The sequence below is a fragment of the Pteronotus mesoamericanus genome, unplaced genomic scaffold, assembly GCF_021234165.1.
Source record: "Pteronotus mesoamericanus isolate MK-2021 breed Mesoamerican mustached bat unplaced genomic scaffold, CSHL_Meso_final contig_68, whole genome shotgun sequence".
NCBI lineage: Eukaryota > Metazoa > Chordata > Mammalia > Chiroptera > Mormoopidae > Pteronotus > Pteronotus mesoamericanus.
The window spans coordinates 31390134-31413114 of NW_026555234.1; the positions used below are offsets into that span (position 1 = coordinate 31390134).

Here is a 22981-nt window from a genome sequence, read left to right on the forward strand (position 1 = left end):
AGAGTTCTGTTACCTGCCCCTGAACTTCAAGTCGAGAAAAGTCAGTCCGTTTGTTAAGCTAATTTGGTAAATTTTCCATTTTATATATATCCAGGTGCAATCCCAATGCCTTGATACAGTAATTAATAAGCCGAATTATCAATAGGAAGTAACATAAGCATCTAACAAATGTAAATTACAGTTTCTATGGCATTATCGTGCCTCTATGTTGAACCACATACTTTAGATACTTTAACTCATTCATTCCCTAGCTTTACACCAAACCTAACTAAACAGGTCTAGCACCTATTAACCTTTTCTTTAAAGATAGTGTAATTTCATTTTTCTGCACAGATATGTCCAATTTTCCCAACACCATTTATTGAATAATTTTAGCCCATTGTATGTGCTTGTTTCCTCTGTCAAATATTAATTGACTATAAAGGTGTGGGTTTATTTCTGGGCTCTTTATTCTGTTCCATTGATGTGTGTGTCTGTTCTTATGCCAGTACCATGCTGTTTTGATTACTAAACCACCTTCTTACACCACACACAAGAATAAATTCAAAATGGATCAAAGACTTAAATGTTAGAACTGAAACCATAAAAATCATAGAAGAAAACATAGGCAGCAAATTCTCCGATACTGCTTGTAGTAATTTTTTATCAGATATATCTTCCTAGGCCAGGGAAACAAAAGAGAAAATAAACAAAGGGGACTACATCAAGCTAAAACATTTTTGCGCAGCAAATAAACAATCAACAAAATGAAAAATAACCACTGAATGAGAGAACATATTCACCAATGATATATGTGACAAGGGGTTAATATCCCAAATTTATACTTAAAATGCTCAACACCAAAAAAAAAAATTCAATTTAAAAATGGGCAAACAGCCTGAATAGACAGTCTTCCAAAGGATGGTAAATAGACATATGAAATGATGCTCAATGTCACTAATCATCAGAGAAATGCAAATTAAAACCACAATGAGATATCAGGTCACACCTGTCAGAATGGCTGTCGTTAATAAATCAAGAAACAACAAGTGTTGGTGAGGATGTGAAGAAAGGGGAACCCTAGTACACTGTCTGTGGGAATGCAGACTGGTGCAGCCACTGTGGAAAGCAGTGTGGAGATACCTCAAAAAATTAAAAATGGATTTGCCTTTTGACCCAGTGATCCCACTTCTGGGAGTATATCCGAAGGAACCCAAAACACTAATTCGGAAGAGCATAAACACCCCTCTGTTCATTGCAGTGTTATTTTAGAATCGCCAAAATAGGGAAGCAGCCCAAGTGTCCACCAATAGATGAGTGGATAAAACAACTATGGGATATTTACACAATAGAATACTACTTAGCTGTAAAAAAGAAAATTTTACTCATCCATCCAGTATGGATGGACCTAGAGAACATTATGCTAAGTGGAAAAGCCAGTCAGAGAAAGACAAATACTATATGATTTCACTCATATGTATGTGGAATCTAATGAACAAACTGAACAACAAGGAAAATAGGGACAGACTCAGAGATGGAGAGCAGGAAGACAGCTAGTTGTGGGGGAGATTGGGCGGGTGGAGGGATTGAGCAAAAGGGAGAAAGGACTCATGGACATGGACAACAGTGTGGTGATTGCTGGGGGGAGCGGGGTATAAGGGGACTAAATGGTAATGAAAAAAATAAGATAAAGATTAAATAAAAAATAAAGTTAGTATAAAAATTCAAGAAATAAACCAATGAGTAATATAAAAATTGTTTACCAAAAAGAAATTTTTCCAAAATAGTTTTGGGTATTAAAAACAATATGTGAGTTTTGTTTTTCTTTGTTTTCTGATTCCACAGCCTTCTGACCAACCTATCTTAGCACACTCATTTGTCCCTAATAGGTTCCAGGTGTGCCAAGCTGCTGCTTCACTTCAGTTCACAGGTCAGCTGGGTGGGGCCTAGAGTGGCCAGAGCCCCCAGGGGCGGCTGCCTCTCACCACAGGAGCCCTGGCCATTCACCTCGGTATACTATGTAAACATTCTCACTGTCTACGTGCATTGCAATGTGAATGAGGGTGGGAAGCACTACCCTCCATGACAGCTAGATGCTATCAAAATAGTAACATCAGTGGGGGAAAAAATGACCTATTTATAATTCTGCATGGACCAAAAATTAGCTCACAGATATAACATTGCTTTATTCTTGAAAAAATCATGAGCGGTCAGCAGGGCACCTGTGTTTATTATCTAAGATGGGTGATTCGCCCACTAGTATGCACTGCTGGGAAATGGCAGAGCCTGGGCTTTTGAAACAAGGGTTTCTGTCTCTGAGCCCTGTGCTTTTCCTGCAGGATGACATTCCAAGTCTGTACAGATCTTTAAAATTACCGTTTTGATTTCATTCTCTGAAAAGACTTCAGATGATTTTCCTTTGTTTTCTCTTGTGACTGCCATGCAAATACTAACGTGTATGGAAACTGATACTCTCTTTGAACTTAGCAAGACTGAGAAAGAACAACATTCAATGACATATTTAGGCCGTACCCATTTTCTTTCTTCAGCTCCCATTGCTGACACACAGAGAGCCACCCCTTGTTATTCTGTATGAGCAGAAAAGACAGCTTTTGCTTACCAATCTCCCCAAAAAGTATCTATTAAAAACAAGATAGTATGCTGCCATTGACCATGCTGAAGTTTTGTTTTGTTTTGCCAATTACAGTTTTTCATCTGTTCCATAAAAGGGAAGAATAAGAAGAAATAAAAGAAGTTGTCAAAATTAAATTACGTATTTAACATATAAAAGGAAATATGAATTTTACACACAAGACAATTATTGTCAAGAGATATTATTGAAATAAAATTTATATTTGCTAGTCATGTTTTAGAAAAACTTGACAATCAATAGATTTCAGTGACTGAAATTATATTTTATTTATAGAAATGCAGAAACAAAGAGGATACATGCACAAAAATAGGAAGGTATAAGGAAACATCTATAACTGGCTATTATAAAAAGATTAAAAAGCACAAGCAATATCTAAAACATTAACCAAATATTAATTCACTGTTCAGATACTAAGAACATGGTGGAATGGTTGGGTGTGCATGGCTTTAAACAGTAAGTGCAGCCCTTGCTGGTGTGATTTGACTGGTTGGAGCTTAGTCCCGTTAAGTCAAAAGGTCGTAGGTTCGATTCGTAGCTGGCATGTGCTTAGGTTGGGGGTTCAGTCCCCAGTAGGGCACATATGACAGGCAACTGATCAATGTTTCTCTCTCACATCATTGTTTCTCTCCTTCTCTCCCTCCTTTCCCCTCTCTCTAAAATCAACAAACATGTCCTTAGGTGAGGATAAAAAAATGTAAGTATAAGCAAGCACAAGTTAGAGAATATAATATATAATAAATGCAGTGGTAATGGAAGTGAGTTTGTGGCAGGTTTAGAATTTTGTGTTTAAAAACATCGGCTGTAGATCTGGAACATCAGAGTTCAAATTCTAGCTCTATCACTTAGCAGCTGGGTGATGATACCATGCTTAAGTTTTTAGTGCACAAAAAGTGTTGCTTTCTTGATCCTATTGACAGTTAAGGTTAGTAAAACTATAGCATTTTATAAAAAAAAAGAATTTTTTATTGATTAATTGCTTATTTTCAGTAATACTTGTTAAATAAATTTCATCAACCACATAATGTGCACAAGGCATAAAATAAATTCTGCCACCCAATAACAAGTAAGTCAAGACCATAAACTGGAATAACATAAGCACAACACTGTGGACAAGTTCACAGTAAAAAGCCAGGCTAACCTAGTTCCACGACAAGCACCTTTGAAAGCAATTTGATTCTTCCAGTACATACTGGGGTATCCCATCCTATTCTACAAGACTGAATCATGACACTCCTAACACTATCCCATTACTTTTTATCATGGGATGTAGGTTAAACATTCTCCTCAGCAGCTAACTGTAAACATAAACCCTACTTCTCAGGATTACTGACCTTTCAATATACTTAATAAGGGTATGTCTAACCAGCCAGGTCAAAGTCTATCTTCAGAAATAAAGTCCTTTGGGTATAAACAGAGGTTTATCAATGCACATGTGTTACACTGGTAAGTTCACTTAAGTCACATTTAAGTAGCATTTCTTATCCACCTTGATTAAGCTGAAATATATACCCAGTATTACAAAATAAGATGTCTTTAAAATTTTTAAATGCAGTGAAATTTCCACAAATTCTTATTTTTTAATGTTCAACTGCTAAACTTAACAAATTTTCCTGTTATAAACATGAATGTACAGAAGTGTTTTAAAATGTGAAATCACAGTTAAAAGCAAGAAAATGCAATATCCTGAGCAATCCTAAATAGGGAAACTAATAAAGAATGAAATGCTCGATCAATAAACACCTTGAGCAAATATTACATGAATACTCTTAGAGCATGACTTCAATTCCCAAAATAATATAGTCACATACTAACGTTACAGAAAAGTTATCCAAATAACCTCAGCTGAAACACACCATCTTTGTTGTCTGTTTCTGAAATTTCGCATTTCAAGAACAACTTCTGATTAAATTTTCCTAGAATTCAATTTTACTTTGAATCCAATCACTGTTCTTAGCACTGCATAAACCATAGTAAAGCTTCAATATTCATTTACAGCCAAACACATGTAATCACATATAGCACTGTACCTAATGAGATGGGAACAAATTCCACCAGTTTTCCTTACGCAGATTTTAAGTTGGCAGACAGGTTCTACACTAAGCAAGAAAATGTCTCATTTCTGTGGAAACTTCATTTGGTTTCCATCTCATCAGGGTTTCATTTTCCATAACTAAACACAAGAAAGGTCAGCAGTGGGCACAAAGGAAAACACACATGCACGGGATGCTTACGTCGACAGCTTACACAGCCTGCCTCGGAGCAATCTGGGTACTCCCCACCCCTGCCTGCCAGGGAGGCACAACAGGGGACAGGAGAGGTTGGAAACTTATAATCCACCTCACTTGAGCCTTCCTGAATGGAGAGGTCCACCCCGCCACCACCACACACATACATTCATTAGTGAATTGACACTTGGTATGTTTTTAAAGTATTTAAGTTTTATGTGTGTTTTAATAATATCTCCCTTTCAAACAGACTGCAGCTCAGTCCAGACTAATAGAAATAAGCTTTACAGAGAATATAAATAAAAATATTGAATTTGATACAGACTAAAACATATGAATGTCTCTATGAATTATATCACAGTTCCAACTAGAGGTGAAAAGTTAGATTTTATGATATTTAATTATATATTTCTCCCAAATTAAATAGCCCACTTTACGGGATATTTGAGTATTATTTTGGATACTACCAACTAATTCAGATTCAAATGAAATATGACATGTCAAAACAGGAAATTACTCTGGAAAATGGCAACCTTTTAATCCAATATCATTGTGCAATATCTTAAGAAGCCTTTTTTTTTTTTAAAGTTTGAAATGACAATACCAAAGAGAATATGTCAACAGAAACCCTTTGAATAAGATGCACTATATTTTATTTTCCTTTAAGATATTATGTCCTATGAATATTTTGCTATTTTAACAAGACTCTGGGCTCTAAGGAATATGAATTCTGACAGGCAACTAGAAGGCCACTTCACTCCCATGACTGGGAAAAAAAAATCTGCAATGAAAACCCCTAAAGGCTTGCTAGCATTCATCAGACCTTATGAAATCCCAAACCATTCCAATGAAGATGGTTATGTCCTCTTTCTGAAAGGGCTTTTATTTTTAAACCTGTTTTCTGTATCAGTGATATTTATGTGCTACATCTTTACTCACCTGTGATTTTTTGCAGCAAAGGTGATAGCTTAGACTCCTCACAAAAGACCTGAGCCAATGCTTTCTTCACTTTTTCTTCAGTTTCTGCCAGGTTTTTGTCCTCTGCAAATTCTCCAGTGACAGAATAAATATATATTAGGAGGATCAACAGTTCTTCAGGGCTGTAGTCATCGCTGGTCCTCTGATTTGAAGGCTTAATCAGGGGCAGCAGCTGATTTAACACAACAGACACTGTCGACTCCCCGATGCTCTGAAATAAAAGGTGGTAATGTGACAATAAGTCAATCTTGTACAAAGATGCAATTCATGCACTACGTCAGTCCGAAGGTAGCATGAAAACAAATCTGTGATGTTCACTGTCTAGGTTGCTTCTTATTTGTTTCTTGTCCTGGAGAGAATAATGCAAGAAATTTGGCTTTAGAGTTGTTGTTTTGAAAGATCTAGTTTACAATAGATCTTGTTTATACAACTAAAAACACTATAAAAGATCTAGTTTATAAAATAGCTAGTCAAGTTGTATACCCTTTTGTATTATCTTACATTTGGTTAAACAGAGTCTGCTAGTTTTAAAAATAAAAATACAAGTACTTCAGACACTAGAAATTTAAAATAAAAATAATATATTTGTAAAGTAAATGATTAAAAATAAAATATGCTAGCATCTATATATCCAAATGAATGCTGACACTCCTTGAGAGGAATGGCCTCAGGTTTTGCAGCATATTCTTTTTAGTATTCTCTACATTAGCAAATATCAGTCTGAATAGGTTCTTTTTAAAAAAAAAAAATAATGAAGAGTCATTTTCTACTAAATTTAGTGAATAGAATAAGGGATCAAACCGAGTAATGTCACTTGGGGTTCAAGGTATCTTCGGGCCAGTATGAAGGCAATTCACCTTAAAACTTTGAAAAACAAAAAAAAATTTTTTTTTTTCTTTTAGCTCTTCCACCAATTGCTTGAGTGATATTTAGCATAGAATTTCAAAATTCCTTACATGTGAAAATAGCACTGCATTACTGGAGTAACTGCATAACTTCCAAAACATTATGCACAAATTCTGAGATTATTGGTGAATAGATAAGCCCCTATTTTAAATAATGTGATTTAACTTCACCTATAATATGAAGTAACTCTTTAAAATAAAACCCAACGATTTATATTTATATTAAAACCTAAGCCAAATGATCACACCGTCCAACTTTCACATTGTTCACTTGGAAGTATTCATTGAGCATCTACTATGTTCCAGGTACTATTCTAGGTCTGGAAATATGGTAATGAACAAAATATATCCCCTGCTCTGATAGAGCTTAAGAGAAACTGACAATTAAAAGGGTACAGAAGTAAAATATGTAATATATTAGATAGTGATAAAAGAGAGAAAAATAAAGCAGGAAAGGAAAATGGGACTTTAGGGTGTGTGTTTATGTCGGTGAACAGACACTATCTTAAAGAGGAAAAGCCATGTAAATAAGGGAGTACTGGGATAAAGAAAGACCTATAGAAATTCTTTGAATAAAGTTGGGAGCAATCAGCTGAATGTGATTCTGTACGGGGATGAGTACCTAAAATGAGCTTTTTTAGTCATCATTTCTATACCTTGATATATCATTGCAAGGTTAAGATTCCCAATTATATTATTTAGTACCTGACAAAACAGCTGTTACCATTTATTTCCACTGAAAATCTTGGATGTTCACAATGTACTGCACAAAATAAAATGGTAAATCTTTGGAATGAATAAGGTACAAATGGAAAGAATAGAACGGAGGTTTTACTGTTACATGGCGGCAAGACATGGTTCCCCAAGTATAAACACACCCACTTCTTGAAGGAAACCAGCCAAAAGTTTTGAAGGCACCCTGTCCCACAGTCTCAGGATTCTCTTGGGAGGACCTGCAAGTGTTCTTTCTCTGCTTTACAAGCTGCCAGAAACAATTTAAAAGGAAGGAGCTGTGTGGTTGGCCTGTTAAAAAAGGGGTCATCGAGGTTGCAGTTTGGAGGGGGGTGTTTTTGTGGGGTTTTTTTTTTTTCTGCTTTTTACTTCATCACCAACTCCTTGGATGACATGAAACAGATTCCTTCATTGCTTTATATCCCACTTCTAAAAAGCAACTGTATACATTGAGTATCTATCCTACAGAAGGCTTATGATTCTCTCCCCGGAGCAAAAGGATTTTTTTAAAGATAGTTATAAAAAGTAAAACATGATAGGATAATCATCATAATCATTCGAAAAGACTCACTCACTAACATCTGGCCATCAGACCATTATTTTCAAGCTGTCAATTTAAGATACGTTGCTAGAGCAAAATCCCTTATTAGAGACACTCTAGCAGATTTCTGTTGGCTAGATAATAACTGTGAACACCAGTTTCTAAAATTTCATTCTCCTCTGCTTAGTGCATTCCAGAAAGTTAATTATTGAGTTGACTACAAAGCCAAGAATACTGACCAGTCTCAAAGGGGCACGGAATACAGCAGAAATAAAGAGGCTCCATTTCAAGAAGCCGGATTCCAATCCTGACTGTTCCAGTATCTAGTTCCTTAACCTCTTAGAATCTCAGTAAATCTCTTAGAATCATTGTATGTCTAAAATGACATGATACAACTAGAAGATGGCTGAGCTCTTCAATTTTATTTTGGTCAAGTTCTCCATTTTCACTGTCTCCACTCCTCCTTTTTTAAAACATTGCAGTTGGTGGTAGAAGGCAGCAAATCACATTCTCACTGTTGGCTACACAGTGCTCAAAAAAGAAAAGCTTTACTGTGAAAACAAATGTAGATACAGAAATATTGTAGACATGTACGCAGCATGGACTGACATACACATATTTCCTAACTCTGTCCACTAAGAGGATCTAGAAGTAGTGACACTCCAGGAGCAATGAGCACATCCAGTGGTCAGACCTAAGTTTCTACTATCTTTCTCAAATAACAGGAAACAGGGATCCTTGGAAAAATGGCTAATTCTAGGGATGAGTCAGGGAAAATACAAGAGGAACCTGGGAGATCTTGTAGTGCCAGAAAGTAAGGAAATCCTTAAAAAAACAAAAGAATGGCAGCAAGTCAAAAGGACGTAAGAGACAATTGGAAGACCTCCCAGCAGCCAGAGTTGGAACTATTTGAGCAAAAAAAATTAAGTTGTAATGGGTTATAATCCAAAGGATAAAATAAATGCGCATCAGTCCATACTGATATAAATAAGTGATTGCATTAATTAATAAAAGTAGGAAAAGAGACAAATCTTCCTTAAGAAAGTTCCCAATAATTTATATAGTCCCACCACCTGGAGTTAGAACTTCATACCCTTATCTCATGAGAGTGGGCTGCTTCTCAAAAAATTTTATATAAAAAGGGAAGGGAAGAGTAACTTTACCTTAGTCAGAAGATGAAGGTTAACATTACCAGTGATAAAGCATATTGCTATCATGTTCCCAATATGATATGATGAGAATGACACTCACTTCTGTGGTTTTCTTCTCCCAAATCCAACACCACACAATGAAACACTGGACCAATCCTAATTGAGAGACATTCTACATAATTCCTGGCCAATAGTCTTCAAAACTGCCAAGGTCACAAAAAACAAGGAAAGGCTGAAAAACTATCATACACTAGATGAGACTAAGGGAGCATAATGACTAAAGGTAATTTGGGATTGTGGAACAGAGAAAGGATATTGGGGTATTGGGGAAAAACTAGTGAAATCAGAATAAAGTCTGGAGTTTATATCTAATCATAATGGACCAATATTGGTTTCTTAGTTCTGGCAAATGTACAACAGTAAAGTAAGATGTTAACAATAAGCTGAGAGATATATAGAAAATCTCTGTACTATCTTGGTATCTTCTCTGTAAATTTAAAACTCTTCCAAAATAAAACATTTATTGGGAAGGGAAGAGGGAGGGTAGGTGAAGAGATCAGAGATCAGAGATCAGATGAGACAAACCCGCGTGTATTTTGATCTCCTTTCTGTTAGACTGAAAATTCCAGGAAAGGCCATTTCAGCTCCCCATGACGAAGAATTCCCACAACCAGCACCGCAGAAAGGGACTGATTCGGGAAGCAATAAACTTCCCGCCAATGGCGAAGGGAGGCAGGGTGATCATCTGGAAAGGATGAAAGAGAGGGAACCCCATGCCACCTAGAGGGCGAACTAGAGCTTCCTAAATGCATGGCTATCCACACAAGCACGGCTCCAGCCTGGATATATCCTCACCTTCTGGTGTTCTCTGCTCTTAGAATGAAACCTCAACAAGAAGGAAGAAAAACATCAGTGATTCCCTAGACTGAAACCTCTTCAAAGGTGTCAGAAAAAATCAGAGGAGGACTGACAATGAGGATTTGGGAGTAAGATATATGCCTGTGTTTGAGTCCCAGATATACTACTTATTAGCTGTGCGACCCTGGGCAAGTTATTTAACTTTGCCAAGTCTCTGTCTCCTCGTCTATTAAAATGGAAATGATACCAACCAATACTTGAATATTAAGCATTCCCGAACAATAAGCACCCATTTTCATAATTCTGAGACAATTACTTAAACTACTTTGTGGTTTTTAGACTAATCCCCACCACAGGGCAGTCTTTGTTAGGACTCAAACATAAGGGGGTACCCTCTTTTCTGAGGACTAATTTTGTGGAAAACACTTTCCCTTACATTTGAGGATACACGATAACAGTTTTTGCTTCATAAAGTGGTTTTAAAGATTTAATAACAGAAGTAAATCACATACCACCATGCCTGGCGCATGGCCTTGGATAAATACTATTATTCCAACCACTACTGCCTACCACTCCATGGACTCCTTTCTTCCCCAGCAGAAGTGATCAAGATGATTGGTAAGGGAGTGAAATGCCTTCTAGGAACAGGAAGTGAGCAGTCTCAAAGGAGCGAGGAGCAGCCTACAAACTGCAAAGTTAGTCAAAGGTTAAAGGCAATATAAACATTATTAAACACTGCCTTTAAAAAAGCATACACAGAGCAAACCACAACCAAAGCAAAAAAAAAATACGAGGGATTAAATTTCTTATTCATTTCGCTATAAATGGGCCTACTGGTAGGAGGTGGAAGACTAGAGCTGTGTCTAGAGTGACAAAACGATTCTGTAGACTGGGGCTCCTGTTATTTTTGAATGAGTCCCCAGTAACTCCGCACAAAGGGCCCTCTGTGAAACACATGTTGCCTTAAGAAAGTCGAACTTCTGGCTGAATTAAAACACCTCTGCAAAGTCAGAGTCAGTCCCTGCGCTGGCTGCCTCTGCAGGCATGAAGAGCAAACCGGCCGTGTTCCATGCGGCTGCCGGGCAGGCCAGGCTGGCGCACACCTGCTCCTTGGAGGTGCTGAGCCTGCAGACGCTCAGCAAAACCCTGCCTGCTCTAGGGTGCTGCTGGAGGAGCCATCTCGGCAACCCCTCCAAGCTCCTGCTCGGCCTCAGGTACGCTGCCAACAGGCGCCTGAAGGAGTGACTAAGGCCCTTCTACCCCAAAACACCACTCGCCATCCTTGCGTTACAACTTGTCACAAGGCCTTAAATTCCCATAACAAGCCATTCTGCTTCTCTATGTGTCCCAGGAAAAATGCAAAAATGTGACTGGGATGTGTAAGAGTAACTCACTGATGCACTTATGCATTCTTTATTATGTGCATATGATGTGCCAGGTACTTTGATACAACAAAGAACAAAGGAAGGCACAAGATTCAAGAGCTACAGGGGGGTAGAGGTAGGAATAAACAGTGTGATGATGCAATAGTAAGTGCTTTAGTAGAAGTACTCATTCACTTTAGAAATACAGCAAAGGAACACCTAAATCCTGGAATCCACAACTGAGTCTTAAATGATCAACATCTCATATGAGGAAGGAGCAAAGCTCTCAGAAATGAGTGATGCAATAGGATCCTTCCTTCATCCCGTCAACAAATATTTAATGCACACTTACTAAGAGTGTGTGCAAGGCAGAAAAATGGCCCCCTAAAGAAGCCTGAACTCTAGCCCCTAGAACTGTAAATATGTTACCTTATATGGCAAATGGGACTTTGCAGCTGCAATTTAGGTTACAGATCTTGGGATAAGGAGACTATCCTGCATCATTGGGTGAGCCCAGCATAATCACAAATCCCTAAAGCAGAGGACTTTTCCCATCTGTGGTCAGAGGGAGATGCAATGATGAAGGGTCAGAAAGAAGCAACAGTGCTGACCTTGAAGATGGAGGAAGCGGGCCACGAGCCAAGGAACGCAGGGGCCTCTAGGAGTTGGAAAAGGCATGGAAGCAGATGCTCCCCGAGAGCCTCCAGGAAGAAATGTTACGCTGCCAACACCTCAATTTTAGCTTGGAAAGACCGGTATCAGACTTCTGACCTTGACAATTTTAAGATAGTAAATGTATGTTGTTTTATGCCACTAAGTTTATGGTCATTGGCTATGCCAGCCATAGGGAATTAACACAAGTAGTTTGCCTGAGGTAGGGCATGAGAAGCTCCACATTAGGGCTCACAGTGCAGGCAGAGAACCTGGTACATCATAGGGCTCCATAAACACTTGCAAAATAACTGAAAAAACAAGAGCAAGCATGAAGGTACCTTGGTGGTACCTTTTCCATCCATACCAGTAGGGATCCAGTGAGTGCCTTCAGGGATGTCACAGAAAGGAAAGCATAGGGACACACCAAACTTAACATTTCCTAGCTGTCAGTTTAAAAACTTGAGCTCTCACAAGCCAATATTCATCAGGACCAGAATAAACATATAGGGCAGTGGTTTTTAAAGTGGGGTCCATAGACCCGAGATTCCAGAGGACTTTCAGGAGGTCCGCAAGGTCAGAACTGTTTCCACAATAATGCTAAGACATTCTTTGCCTTTTCCACTGTGTTGCCATTTATACTAATAGGGGGAAAATAATGGGGGTAAAATTGCTGGTACCTTAACACGTCAAGGAGAGCAGCTGCAAACTGTGCTAACAGGCATTGCAGTCTTTATCACTATGCTATGTTCTCACAGTTGGAATTTTTTAAAAAGCCAGCTTCACTTAAGAATGCTCTTGATTAAGCGGTACAAATTAATCTTCGAACATGTCAACCCTTAAATAAATGTCTCTTTAATATTCTGTGTAACAAACTAGGAACTACACATAAAGTACTTCTGTTATATACTGAAGTACAGTGGTTATCTGGAGGAAAAGCACTTACATAATCATCTGAGCTGTGAACTGAACTAATGGTTTCTCTCATGCAATACCACAGTTAATTGAAAGAATTTCAGATAGAGAAATTATGATAATTAAGACTTGGGTATTTGCCAAACATTTTCTCGAAAATGAACAAAGTGAGCTTGTTCCTTTAAGGAAAACAACTGGTATATTTATTGTCAATGATAAAATTCTGCCTTTCAAGCAAAAACTCAAACTTTGGGAAACTTGTATCTGTCACGGCCAGATTCTCTGAGATTAATGGTGACATTAAAAATGTGATTTTTGTTTTTGAATTGCATAATGAAATGTATCAACATTTGGAAGATCTGCATAACTCAGTGAACCAATATTTCCCAAATGACCAATGTATGATGTAAGAAAATCAGTCATAAGCAAAAGATCCACCCAAAATATATCATTGATGAGTGAATTTTAATATAGATAGTACAAAAAACTCACCGATATGGTTTCCAACCTCACATAACAACTTACCTTCAGGACATTATTACTTTTATCAGCAAACATCTGAAAAGGCTATCAAAATATTCCTCCCTTTTCCAATGACGTATCTGCATGAGACTGAATTTCCTTCATATGCTTTCACCAAATAACATAAGGCAGCATATAAATGAGGAGGCAAATACAAGTTTCCAATTATTTTTTATTCTGTGGGGCATTAAAAAGGTTTGAAAGAATATAAACCAATGGCATTCTCACTTATTTTTTCTTTTGGAAATACAGTATGTTATTTATGTTCACTTGTAAGCATGCTTATTATTTTAAAGGAATTAATAAATATTTCAAACTTTTCTCAGTTTTAATTTCTAATACAGTAAATACCACTACTTACTGATTTAAGGATGTCACATTCTAAAAAGAAAGCTCAGTATTATCTACTCTCTTTTCCCCTTCTTATGGCTAAAATGCAGTGAAGTGGTAGTAGGATAGCTTCAATTGCCTTTTTGAGAGGAAGGTAAAGCAACATCAGTTCCTTAAATCAGAGCTTCTCAAAATTTAATGTACATGTGAATTACCTGAGCCTCTTGTTAAATGCACTGTTAGTTCTTTAGGTTTCAGATGGGGCCCAAAGATTCTGCACTTCCAACAAGTTCTCCCGGGATCCCGCTGCTGCTGGTCCATGGACCACACTTTCAGTGGCATCTGGCGTAAACCCCCCCAACAATTTCTAGTCTATGTGAATGGAAAATAAACTATCCTGTTTGTATTTGTGGACTCCTTTGTATCTCACCTTTATTTGAATACCAACATAACTCATAAATCTGTATCTCTACCCATACAGTCAGCTGCCTACTAGACTTCTCCACTCACACAACTCATTGGCAAATTAACTCAACGTGTCTCAAACTGAAATCAAGACGTTTTACACCCAAATCTGCTTCTCAGTCTGCATATCTTCTGCTTTGTGGTAACGTCATTCTTCCAGTTGACCAAGACAGAAACTTGGACTGTGCTGCAGCTTCTCCTTATCCCTGACACATCAAATGAGCCACTAAGTCCTCACAATTTTCTATACCCATGTCCTCCTCTTCATTCCTTCCTCTACCATCTAAGTTGCAACTACCATGATCTCTAGCCATGATTTATCTCAATCTAAATCAAATACTTGATCTTCTTAAAATTATTTCATGGTTTCCACTGCCTTCAAGATAAAGCCTTTATATGGCATATGCATTTCTTTTACCTTCATGGTCCTAATTAACTGTTCAGCCTCATCCATCACAGATCATTTCCTTAAAGGCTTCATTTCAGCCCTGCTGAATGACTTGCCTGTGCTTCTGTGTTTTTGTACCTGCTTATCTCCCTACCCAGAATGTTTTCTTTCCCTTCTTTCCCACCTGGTCTCACAATTCAAGCATTATCTGCTCTAATTTTCCCTACATGTGTTAAATGTGCCTACTTTATTATCCCTGAGAAGCCTCTATTTCCCTCTACCATGGCTCTTATCACCCTGGATTTAATTGTTTATTCCATGTCTAGCTCCCTTTTAAGATTGAAAAATCCTTGATGGCAAGGATAATATTTTATTCCTAATGGTGTCTGTAGCACCTAGCTCTATCCTTTGAACATAGAATTAAAAGTATCCTCACCTTTGTAATGAAGTAGCTCACATCAGAAAAATAGAAATGAACATTTACAAAAATATAATTATAGATCATTTCATGCAATCCACCTGATTTCCCTATAACACAGGTATGATTATTTCAGAGGAAGAAACTGAGGTTGAGAAAGGTTACCTGTCAAGAACATCAGCTGGCAAATAGTTGAGCTGGGTTCCAACTCCAGACTGTCTTTCTCCAAAGCCTACGTCTGGTCCACTGCACATTTCCTCTCCAGTGTTTTCCAATCAGAGGAAAGCCAGAGTTTGTGGGGAAGAGGACTCCAGGCCCTTGAGACAGGGTATGATGCCAGGATTCTGACTGTACGAATCATCAAAGGAACCCAGCAAATGAGCAGATATGAGTAGGAGCAGCAATAGGCCAACTTAACACATTGGAGGTGAGCTACTGACTGACAGCTCTCAAGAGTCCTGGGTGAGACAGATGATGGGCCCCAGAACCTCATTCAAGGTTAAACACATCTGGTGTAAGAATATGGAGTTTCAGCCACAAATTTTAGGGCAGAATTTTCCATCCCAGGATCATCATGCAAGTTTATCTCCCAAGCCCAAGCCCAAGCCCAAGTGACAGCTGGCTGGGGCCTAGGACAGCCAGTGCCACTGGGCCAGTGGCTTCCAATTCTGTGTGGCTTTCAATACAGTACGTCCTGTACAAACAGCAGTTTTCTATGTTTACCTATCTCTGTGTGAACAAAGGATGGGACATGCTGAAAAGATATGCACAAAAAGGAATCAGATCCTGAAGTCATCAAAGAGGGTAGCAATGGTCTCTAGGAGCAGCTGACTTGAAGAGGGTAGATTGGTACTATTGCATGGGCTTCCGATGAGAAGGGGGAAGAGGGCGGTGGATCAATGCAATGGGAGTCGTATGGACAGGCTCAGTTGCCTTAGCAATAGAAGTGGGAAGGGGAAAGACACAAGGCAGAGAATGGCCCAGGCAATTCAGGACCACACAGCCCATTGTTAGAACTTCTGCTTTTTTTCTGAGATGAACAAGGCTTAAAGGAGAGGAATGGTATGATTTAATTTATGCTTTAAAGAGCTATCACTCAAGGTGTGGTGAAGAGAAGAGGCTGTGTAAGGGCAGGGGCAGAAGTGGGGAGATGGGTCGGGAGCAATTTCAATAATCCAAGTGAGAAACAATGGGGCTTGGACCTAGGTAGGTGCTTTGGAGGTAGTATGAACTGGTAAAATCTGGAAACATTTTGAAGCTAAAGCCAGCATAGGTTGCTGATGGATTGGATATGAAATATGAGAGAAAGTGAAGAGTCTAAAATTATTTCAAGGTTTATGAACGGTGCTTCAGAGCAGGAAGGAGGCAGTAGTTCAAAGGAGAAACAGAGAGGCAGTATCAGAGTAAAATGTTAAGAACAGGATGGAAATAAATACTTCAGGAATGGGGATGTTTGAGCTCAGGGCAGTTGGAAAGGGACCAGAATAAATGGAAGAGTTCTGGAGTGAGTGATACAATGGCATAGACAAGAAAGTGGGAAGAGTGTATTAAGAAGACAATAGAATAAAAAGATGCAAAGGAACACAGGCAGACTACTCTCAAAGTATGAACATGTTCCCTAAAACTTGTCCCCGAGGGGCACTTGGAATGAGCTAATAATCTGTGTCTGTGGAGTAAATGATTCCCTGGCACTAAGGTATGGTGAAGTCTTCAGTCGAAGAGAAAACAGATTCTTACAAACTCTTTCTCCCACTAAAAAAAACTATTAGAGAAAAATTGTGGTAGAGTCAGTCACACAATAGTATACTACAGAGCAATGAATGATCCATTATTTCATAAAATGACAATATGGATGAATCTCACAAACATATTGTTGAATGAACGAATCCATTGAAAAGAACTTATTATATTATTCCATTTACGTAAATACAAAAAAAAAAAAAACAGGGAAAATTAATCTATGTTTTTAAAAGTCCCTACTCTTCAAAAAAAGAGGAGTAACTGGGAGGCTCCCAGGGTTGCTGGTAATATTCTGTTTCTTGATCTGGGTGCTGATTACACAGATGTCTTCAGTTATTAAAAATTCACTGAGCTGTATTTTTCTATGTTATACTTTACTTCAATACAAACTCTTTAAAATGCCATTATACCAGGCCACATTTCCTGTGTCCTGGGAAGAACAGAGCTATCTACTTAGAGTTCTTATTACACATTAGCATTTATCCAAAGCAAGAGCAGGAGAACAGAAGAAGCTTATAGGAGTTACGGAATAATCTAATTCAGCGACATGTAACTTCGGCTATGAGTTAAGGCTATGGCTTTGATTTCAGAGAAGGATGGAAAGAACAACTTGCAACGGCTGTTCAGTTTAAAACACACATATGTTTTAGAGAGGATAGAAACTTTTTTTTGTAACTTTTTTTCCCCTGTCTCTCAGGAACCGATGTTTCGCTGTGCTTCAAACAAAACTGCCGAGTTTAAGAGGCTGTCTTCTGTTAACAGGCCAGCTGGGCCATAAGTTGCATGAAACAAGGGATGAGCTGCTTCTTCAGAGGGCAGAACAGGACACCATACGGAGCTGGGAACTGTGCATCCCACCAAATCTCCAGCCATTTGTCTTTATCTGCTCACTTTAACGATTTAAGAGCTCTCTTTGCCATGTTGTCATCAATCAATTACAATGATTAAGCAGCTGCTAAAAACTGGAGTTTTTAAAATGCAACTATCCGTGACCTGAATTTCCTGCTGGTTCTGTTGGCCCCAAGTTAGGCCAGTTTGTCAAGAGAGCTAATAAAAATAATAAAAACAGGTCAACACTGGGCTTTCTGAAGCCTGTATAAAAATATTCATACTCCTCCAATCAGTGCCAAGTCAGTATGTCCACTCTGCTTAAACTCTTCACAGAATATATATATGATCTAAATACTCATCTTCCCCGCCCCTCTTTTCTTCCTTTCTCCCTTGCTTTCTAATCTGGCTAAGGAACAGCCCCACAACTCTCAGCAGGTAACTGAAATGATGCCATTTTGCTGACTCCAGCACAGGGGTTACATTTTGGCAAATTAGTGAATATATGAGAAGGTGAAAATATAGGTCTTAGCTATCCTAATGGAGAATGTGATACTGCACTTCCAGGCCTGTGTAGAATTTGAATTCCAGGATCCACAGAGCAAAGCAAAGACTACCGAGTGGGGAGGAAGAAGAGAGAGAGGCAGTGGAGGCACAACCTAAAGGTTGTCAGTGAAAACCAGAACAGTTATCTTAGGTACAATTTCAACACATTTCACATCACTTGACAGGAAGAACGAAGGGCACCCTACTGTCCAAGGCCCCAAGCTCCCTTGAGAGAGGTACCAGAAACATGGAAATTCTATTCCGTAACAATGCACCATTCCTCGCATCCATGACATGCTCACAGACACCTGTAGGTAGCTCAGTGAGCTGTGAAAAGGCCCCAGAGCCCTCTCTCCTAGTGGAACCCCAGCCTAGGCCATCTTATTCAGAGGCAATTCAGGAACAGTCTCTGGTCCAGAGGGGACATTTGGACAAACTCCAGAAAGGGTCTAAGTGCCATCATGGGGACCCAAAGGCACAATCGTGAAGGCAGCAAACTTGACTTCAGGGGTCTCTACTTCCCTTTCTCAGACGTACCCCTCCCTTGTCCCACCAAGTACCCAGAATTCATTGGCTTCTTCCTAGCACAGTAAATGAGCATTCCTACACTTAGAGATGAATGGCGGGATGGCCGAACTCTTCCAAGAGAACTCTGCAATTTAAAAGAGGAAAAGGGGAATCTAAGAGGAAGCACAGTGACTGTTCAATGGTTAAATTTCTGGTTCAGTGCTAGTTGGGCAGTAATTTGTCATAGAAAGTCTTTCTGGAGCTCCTCAAATCACGTTTTACAGAAATTAACTGAAAGACAGTCTTTCCTCCTTTTTTAAAAATGCACTAGTATAGGTAAATATCTCATTTCATTAAAAGAACAGTATGAAAGGGTATTTTAAGTCCCGTTCTACCACTGAGCTCTAGCAAGACATTTCACATCCCTGGGCCTCAAGCTCTCAGTAAAAGGGAAGATGATACCACATACCTCCCCTCAGACTCTCTGCTCATACTTCAGACTTCATGGAATTCAAATGAGATGAGCATTTCATAGACTATAAAGCAGTCTCCACTTGCTTTACTACCACATTTATGACCATTTTATTTCCTTCCTCTCCAAAGCAATGCTTCTTTTGAGAAGAGGCCTGGTGCACCAGATGTATTTATGTGTCTCCAAAGATTCACTGCCCTCTTGCCCTCCACCCCGAGACTTGGCCACTTGTCCAATGAGGTGCCAGGACAGCCGCTGCCCCAGCCCTGCACTTCCAGCCCTTTCGGACTCCCCTGTGGACCTCTCTGAAGTGGCTCCGTCACACCCACTGTGGTGGGAGCCACACGCGGCAGGCCCAGGCCTGACCCGGCCTGTCCTGCGGAGGCCCTGGCTTCCCCTGGCTTCCCAGAGGACCCAGAGAACACCACGTGGAAGAACGGGCAGTTAACACTCCAAGACTAATGAAAGGTGGGGGACTTGGAAAAAAAAACCTTTCTAATTAAAAATAAAATAAAAAGGAAAAAACAAACAAACAAACAAACAAATCAATACAGTCACCAAGCTTGTGGCAATGTGTTACAGAGGCCACAGGAAGCTATCACACAGTGACACAGAGCTACTAGTAGAATATACTATCTTACTGAAAATGCAAAATACATGTAATTTTGCTGCAAAAGTTCCTACATCTTGCATTACTCAAAACTACACTGAGTTTTATGCTTTTGGGGGGCAGAAAAATAAAACAGTTTATGGCTTGTGTGTGTGTATCAATAATACTAATTTAATAAATATAACACTTAAAATATCCATAGTTTAGAGAAAAGAAGGAAAGAAAAGCAGGGAGATGGGAAAGAAATGACAGATAAAGTCTGCCCTTTGCTTTTCCCCTATGAAATCTATTATTAATTACTCTAGGTCTGACTCAGGGCCTTTATCTTCGATGTTCCCTCTCCTTGGAGCACTTTCGCCCCAGATATCCAATGGCTGACCCCCCACTGGTTTAGGTCTCTACTTAAATGTCACCTTTCCGTGAAGACTAACCAGAGAAATTGCAACAGTTCTCCTCCAATATTGACTATCAACTCCCCCCACACCCCTTCTCTGCTTCATATTTCTCCACAGAACTGTTCACTATCTACTTATGACATGTCTTACTTATTTACTTTGTTCATTGTCTGTCTCACCTCACTAAATGCTCAGTGAGTCTAGGATCGTTTTCTGTTTTGCTCACTGCAGTATGCCTGGTGTCTGAAATGTCTGTGATACATAGCTGGAACTCATTAGCTGTTGATGAATGGGTGACTGAATAAGTGAAGTCTCTAAACTAATAATCCCTGACACAAATGCTTTTTTCCAAGTCACCTTTTCACAGCTGCACTGTGAAATATACCTAACATAAAATTTACCATATTAACCATTTTTAAGTGTACAGTTCAGTGGCATTAAATACTTTCACACTGCTGTGCAACCATCACCATTGTCCATCTCCAGAACTTTTCAATTTTCCAAAAGTGAGACTCTATATCCATCAAACTGTACCTCCCCATCTCCTCCCTCAGGCCTTTGCAACCACCATTCTACTTTCTATCTCTAGGAATGTGACTATTCTATGTATCCTGTATAAGTGGAATCATACATACTTATTTCACTTAGCATAGCATCTTCAAGGTTCATCAATTTTGTAGTATGCGTCAGAATTGCCTTCCTTTATTACCCTGAAAAATATTTCATTGTAGGTATATACCACATTTAAGAAATCTATTCATCTATCGATGGCCATTTGGGTTATTACTACTTTTGGCTATTGTGAATACTGCTAATATGAATATTGGTGTATCTGATGTACTTTTCATTGAGTAAAAAAGGATGGGGCTTAGAGGTTATGACGTCCTATCTTTGCCAAAATGCCAATCTCCCTTCTTTGCCTTAGTGACAAAAAGAAAAAAAACAAATTAGCTGCTTCTACAATGACATCATTAATTCTGCTGATAATGCCTGATATACTTTTCTTTCATGCTTGTGAAATAGGCCTCTTTTCTGGGAAGGTACACAGAGAGAGATACGAAGGCCAGGGACTCATAGAAAGAAATGCTGAAGTTTGAAAAAAAAAATTGAGACAAACAAAATAATTCTCTAGATTGAAAAGGGTAACTTTTCTGAAAATGAGAAAAAAAAAGATTATGGTAATCTGAGGCAACCACTGTATTTTCCCTACTCTCAATGCAAATAGTGATACATAAATACAGGAAATGAGGTAGAGCCCATTCACAACCAGCCAGCGATCAAGACCTGGCTTAAAGATGCTAGAAGGACCAGAAATCATGTTCAGAGGATCACAGATCAGAGGATTCTGTAATATAAAAGATGTCCACAAAGAAGGAATCTCCACATACTGGATTCTTTGCAATCTAGGTCCATCTAACAAGATGAAGCATTTAATTGCATTTGGGAAAGGGAGGTTGGGGGGTGGTAGGTAAATAAGAGGAATAGAAGAGCTGTGATTTCATTAAACACTAAATCAATGGCTTTTACCCCCTGTAAGATGAGTATGTTATACTATTAATCATCCCTTCCTCTGAAAATGCTTACTAACACGCTTCATCTAATAACAACTCCTTTGCTTGAAATCCCTGATTCTCCCTCTTCTCTACCTGGCAATTCTTACTTATGCTTTGATAGCCAATGTATATGTCCCCACCTCTATGAAGTCTTCCCAGTGGGTCAGATCCTCAGTGTCATAGGCGTAGTTGCTCCCTCCCATGCATCCCCATAATACTTTGTATCCTCTTCCACTCTAGAACTTAGCCCACTGCACATGATTATTTGTGCATGACTTACCCAGTTGGCTACCATGCTCAAGGCATAAGTTTCATTTATTTGTAGGTTATGATTTCGTGTGACTGATTCAGGAGAACCTGAGGACTGATGAGGAAGGCCAAATGTTGAACATAAATACTGATATGACTGAAGTGTAAACAATGAGTCAAAAAAATCCTGAACTACAGTCACATTTCAAGATCTCCAGCTGGTCAGTTGCTCCAAGGCATTTCCAGATGCTCCTTGGTGAGCTGCTCAATATCTATAATATGGTCAGTGAACCAAGACACTTGATTTAGGTTTTAATTTTGTTTAAAAACCATGTAAAAATACCTGATAGCCTAGAATAAAGACAGTGTCAAATGCTAAGATTTTACAATGTTTATAGTGTCCACCAAAACCAAGGAGAGAGATCAGTTCTCCGATCATACAGGACAAATTTCTGTAACTTACAATGTTTCTCCTCATTATTCAAAATTCTCAATATTAATTACGCCCTATGTTTTCTCTTCTTTACAGCACAGATTACTGGGGCAGGGCCATAATTAAACTACAGTGTCCTGGAGTAATTCTGGGCTAGATACTATAAGCCCTCTTGCTACAATAATGCACACATACAATAAAATCATATATAAATGGTAATGAACTTACTTTTTAATACACTGCTGGTTTGTAAGAAAGAAATATACACACACAAACCAACCACTGAGCTGAAACCAGACACTGGAACACAAGCCAACAGAAAGCTAGTGTTGCCTTGAGGAAACTCTTACTTCTGCAGAGGAATACAGAAATTTGGCCATAGACCACTTGGGTGAGAGAGTTGAAGCTGCAATTCCTCTGTTAATTCAGGACACCAGAGTGACTAAACATTTGGGGACTGGTAGTATCCCTGGTGACCCCTAGCTGTATGGGAGGAGCCTAACCAAATCTTCCCTGAAGTAATGCACCCCTCATTTAGACGTGCAGAATTACCAAAGACTATTCTACTGGAAA

At 38.9% G+C, this 22981-nt stretch overlaps 1 protein-coding gene across 1 annotated transcript in view; it reads right to left on the reverse strand.

Moving 5' to 3' along the window:
* SCFD2 (sec1 family domain containing 2) overlaps positions 1 to 22981 on the reverse strand; it is a 314405-nt gene that overhangs the window by 203253 nt on the left and 88171 nt on the right. Inside the window, exon 5 of the mRNA XM_054582159.1 lies at positions 5797 to 6046. Within this exon, the coding sequence (XP_054438134.1) occupies positions 5797 to 6046 (250 nt within the window). The remainder of the gene's footprint in view (positions 1 to 5796; positions 6047 to 22981) is intronic.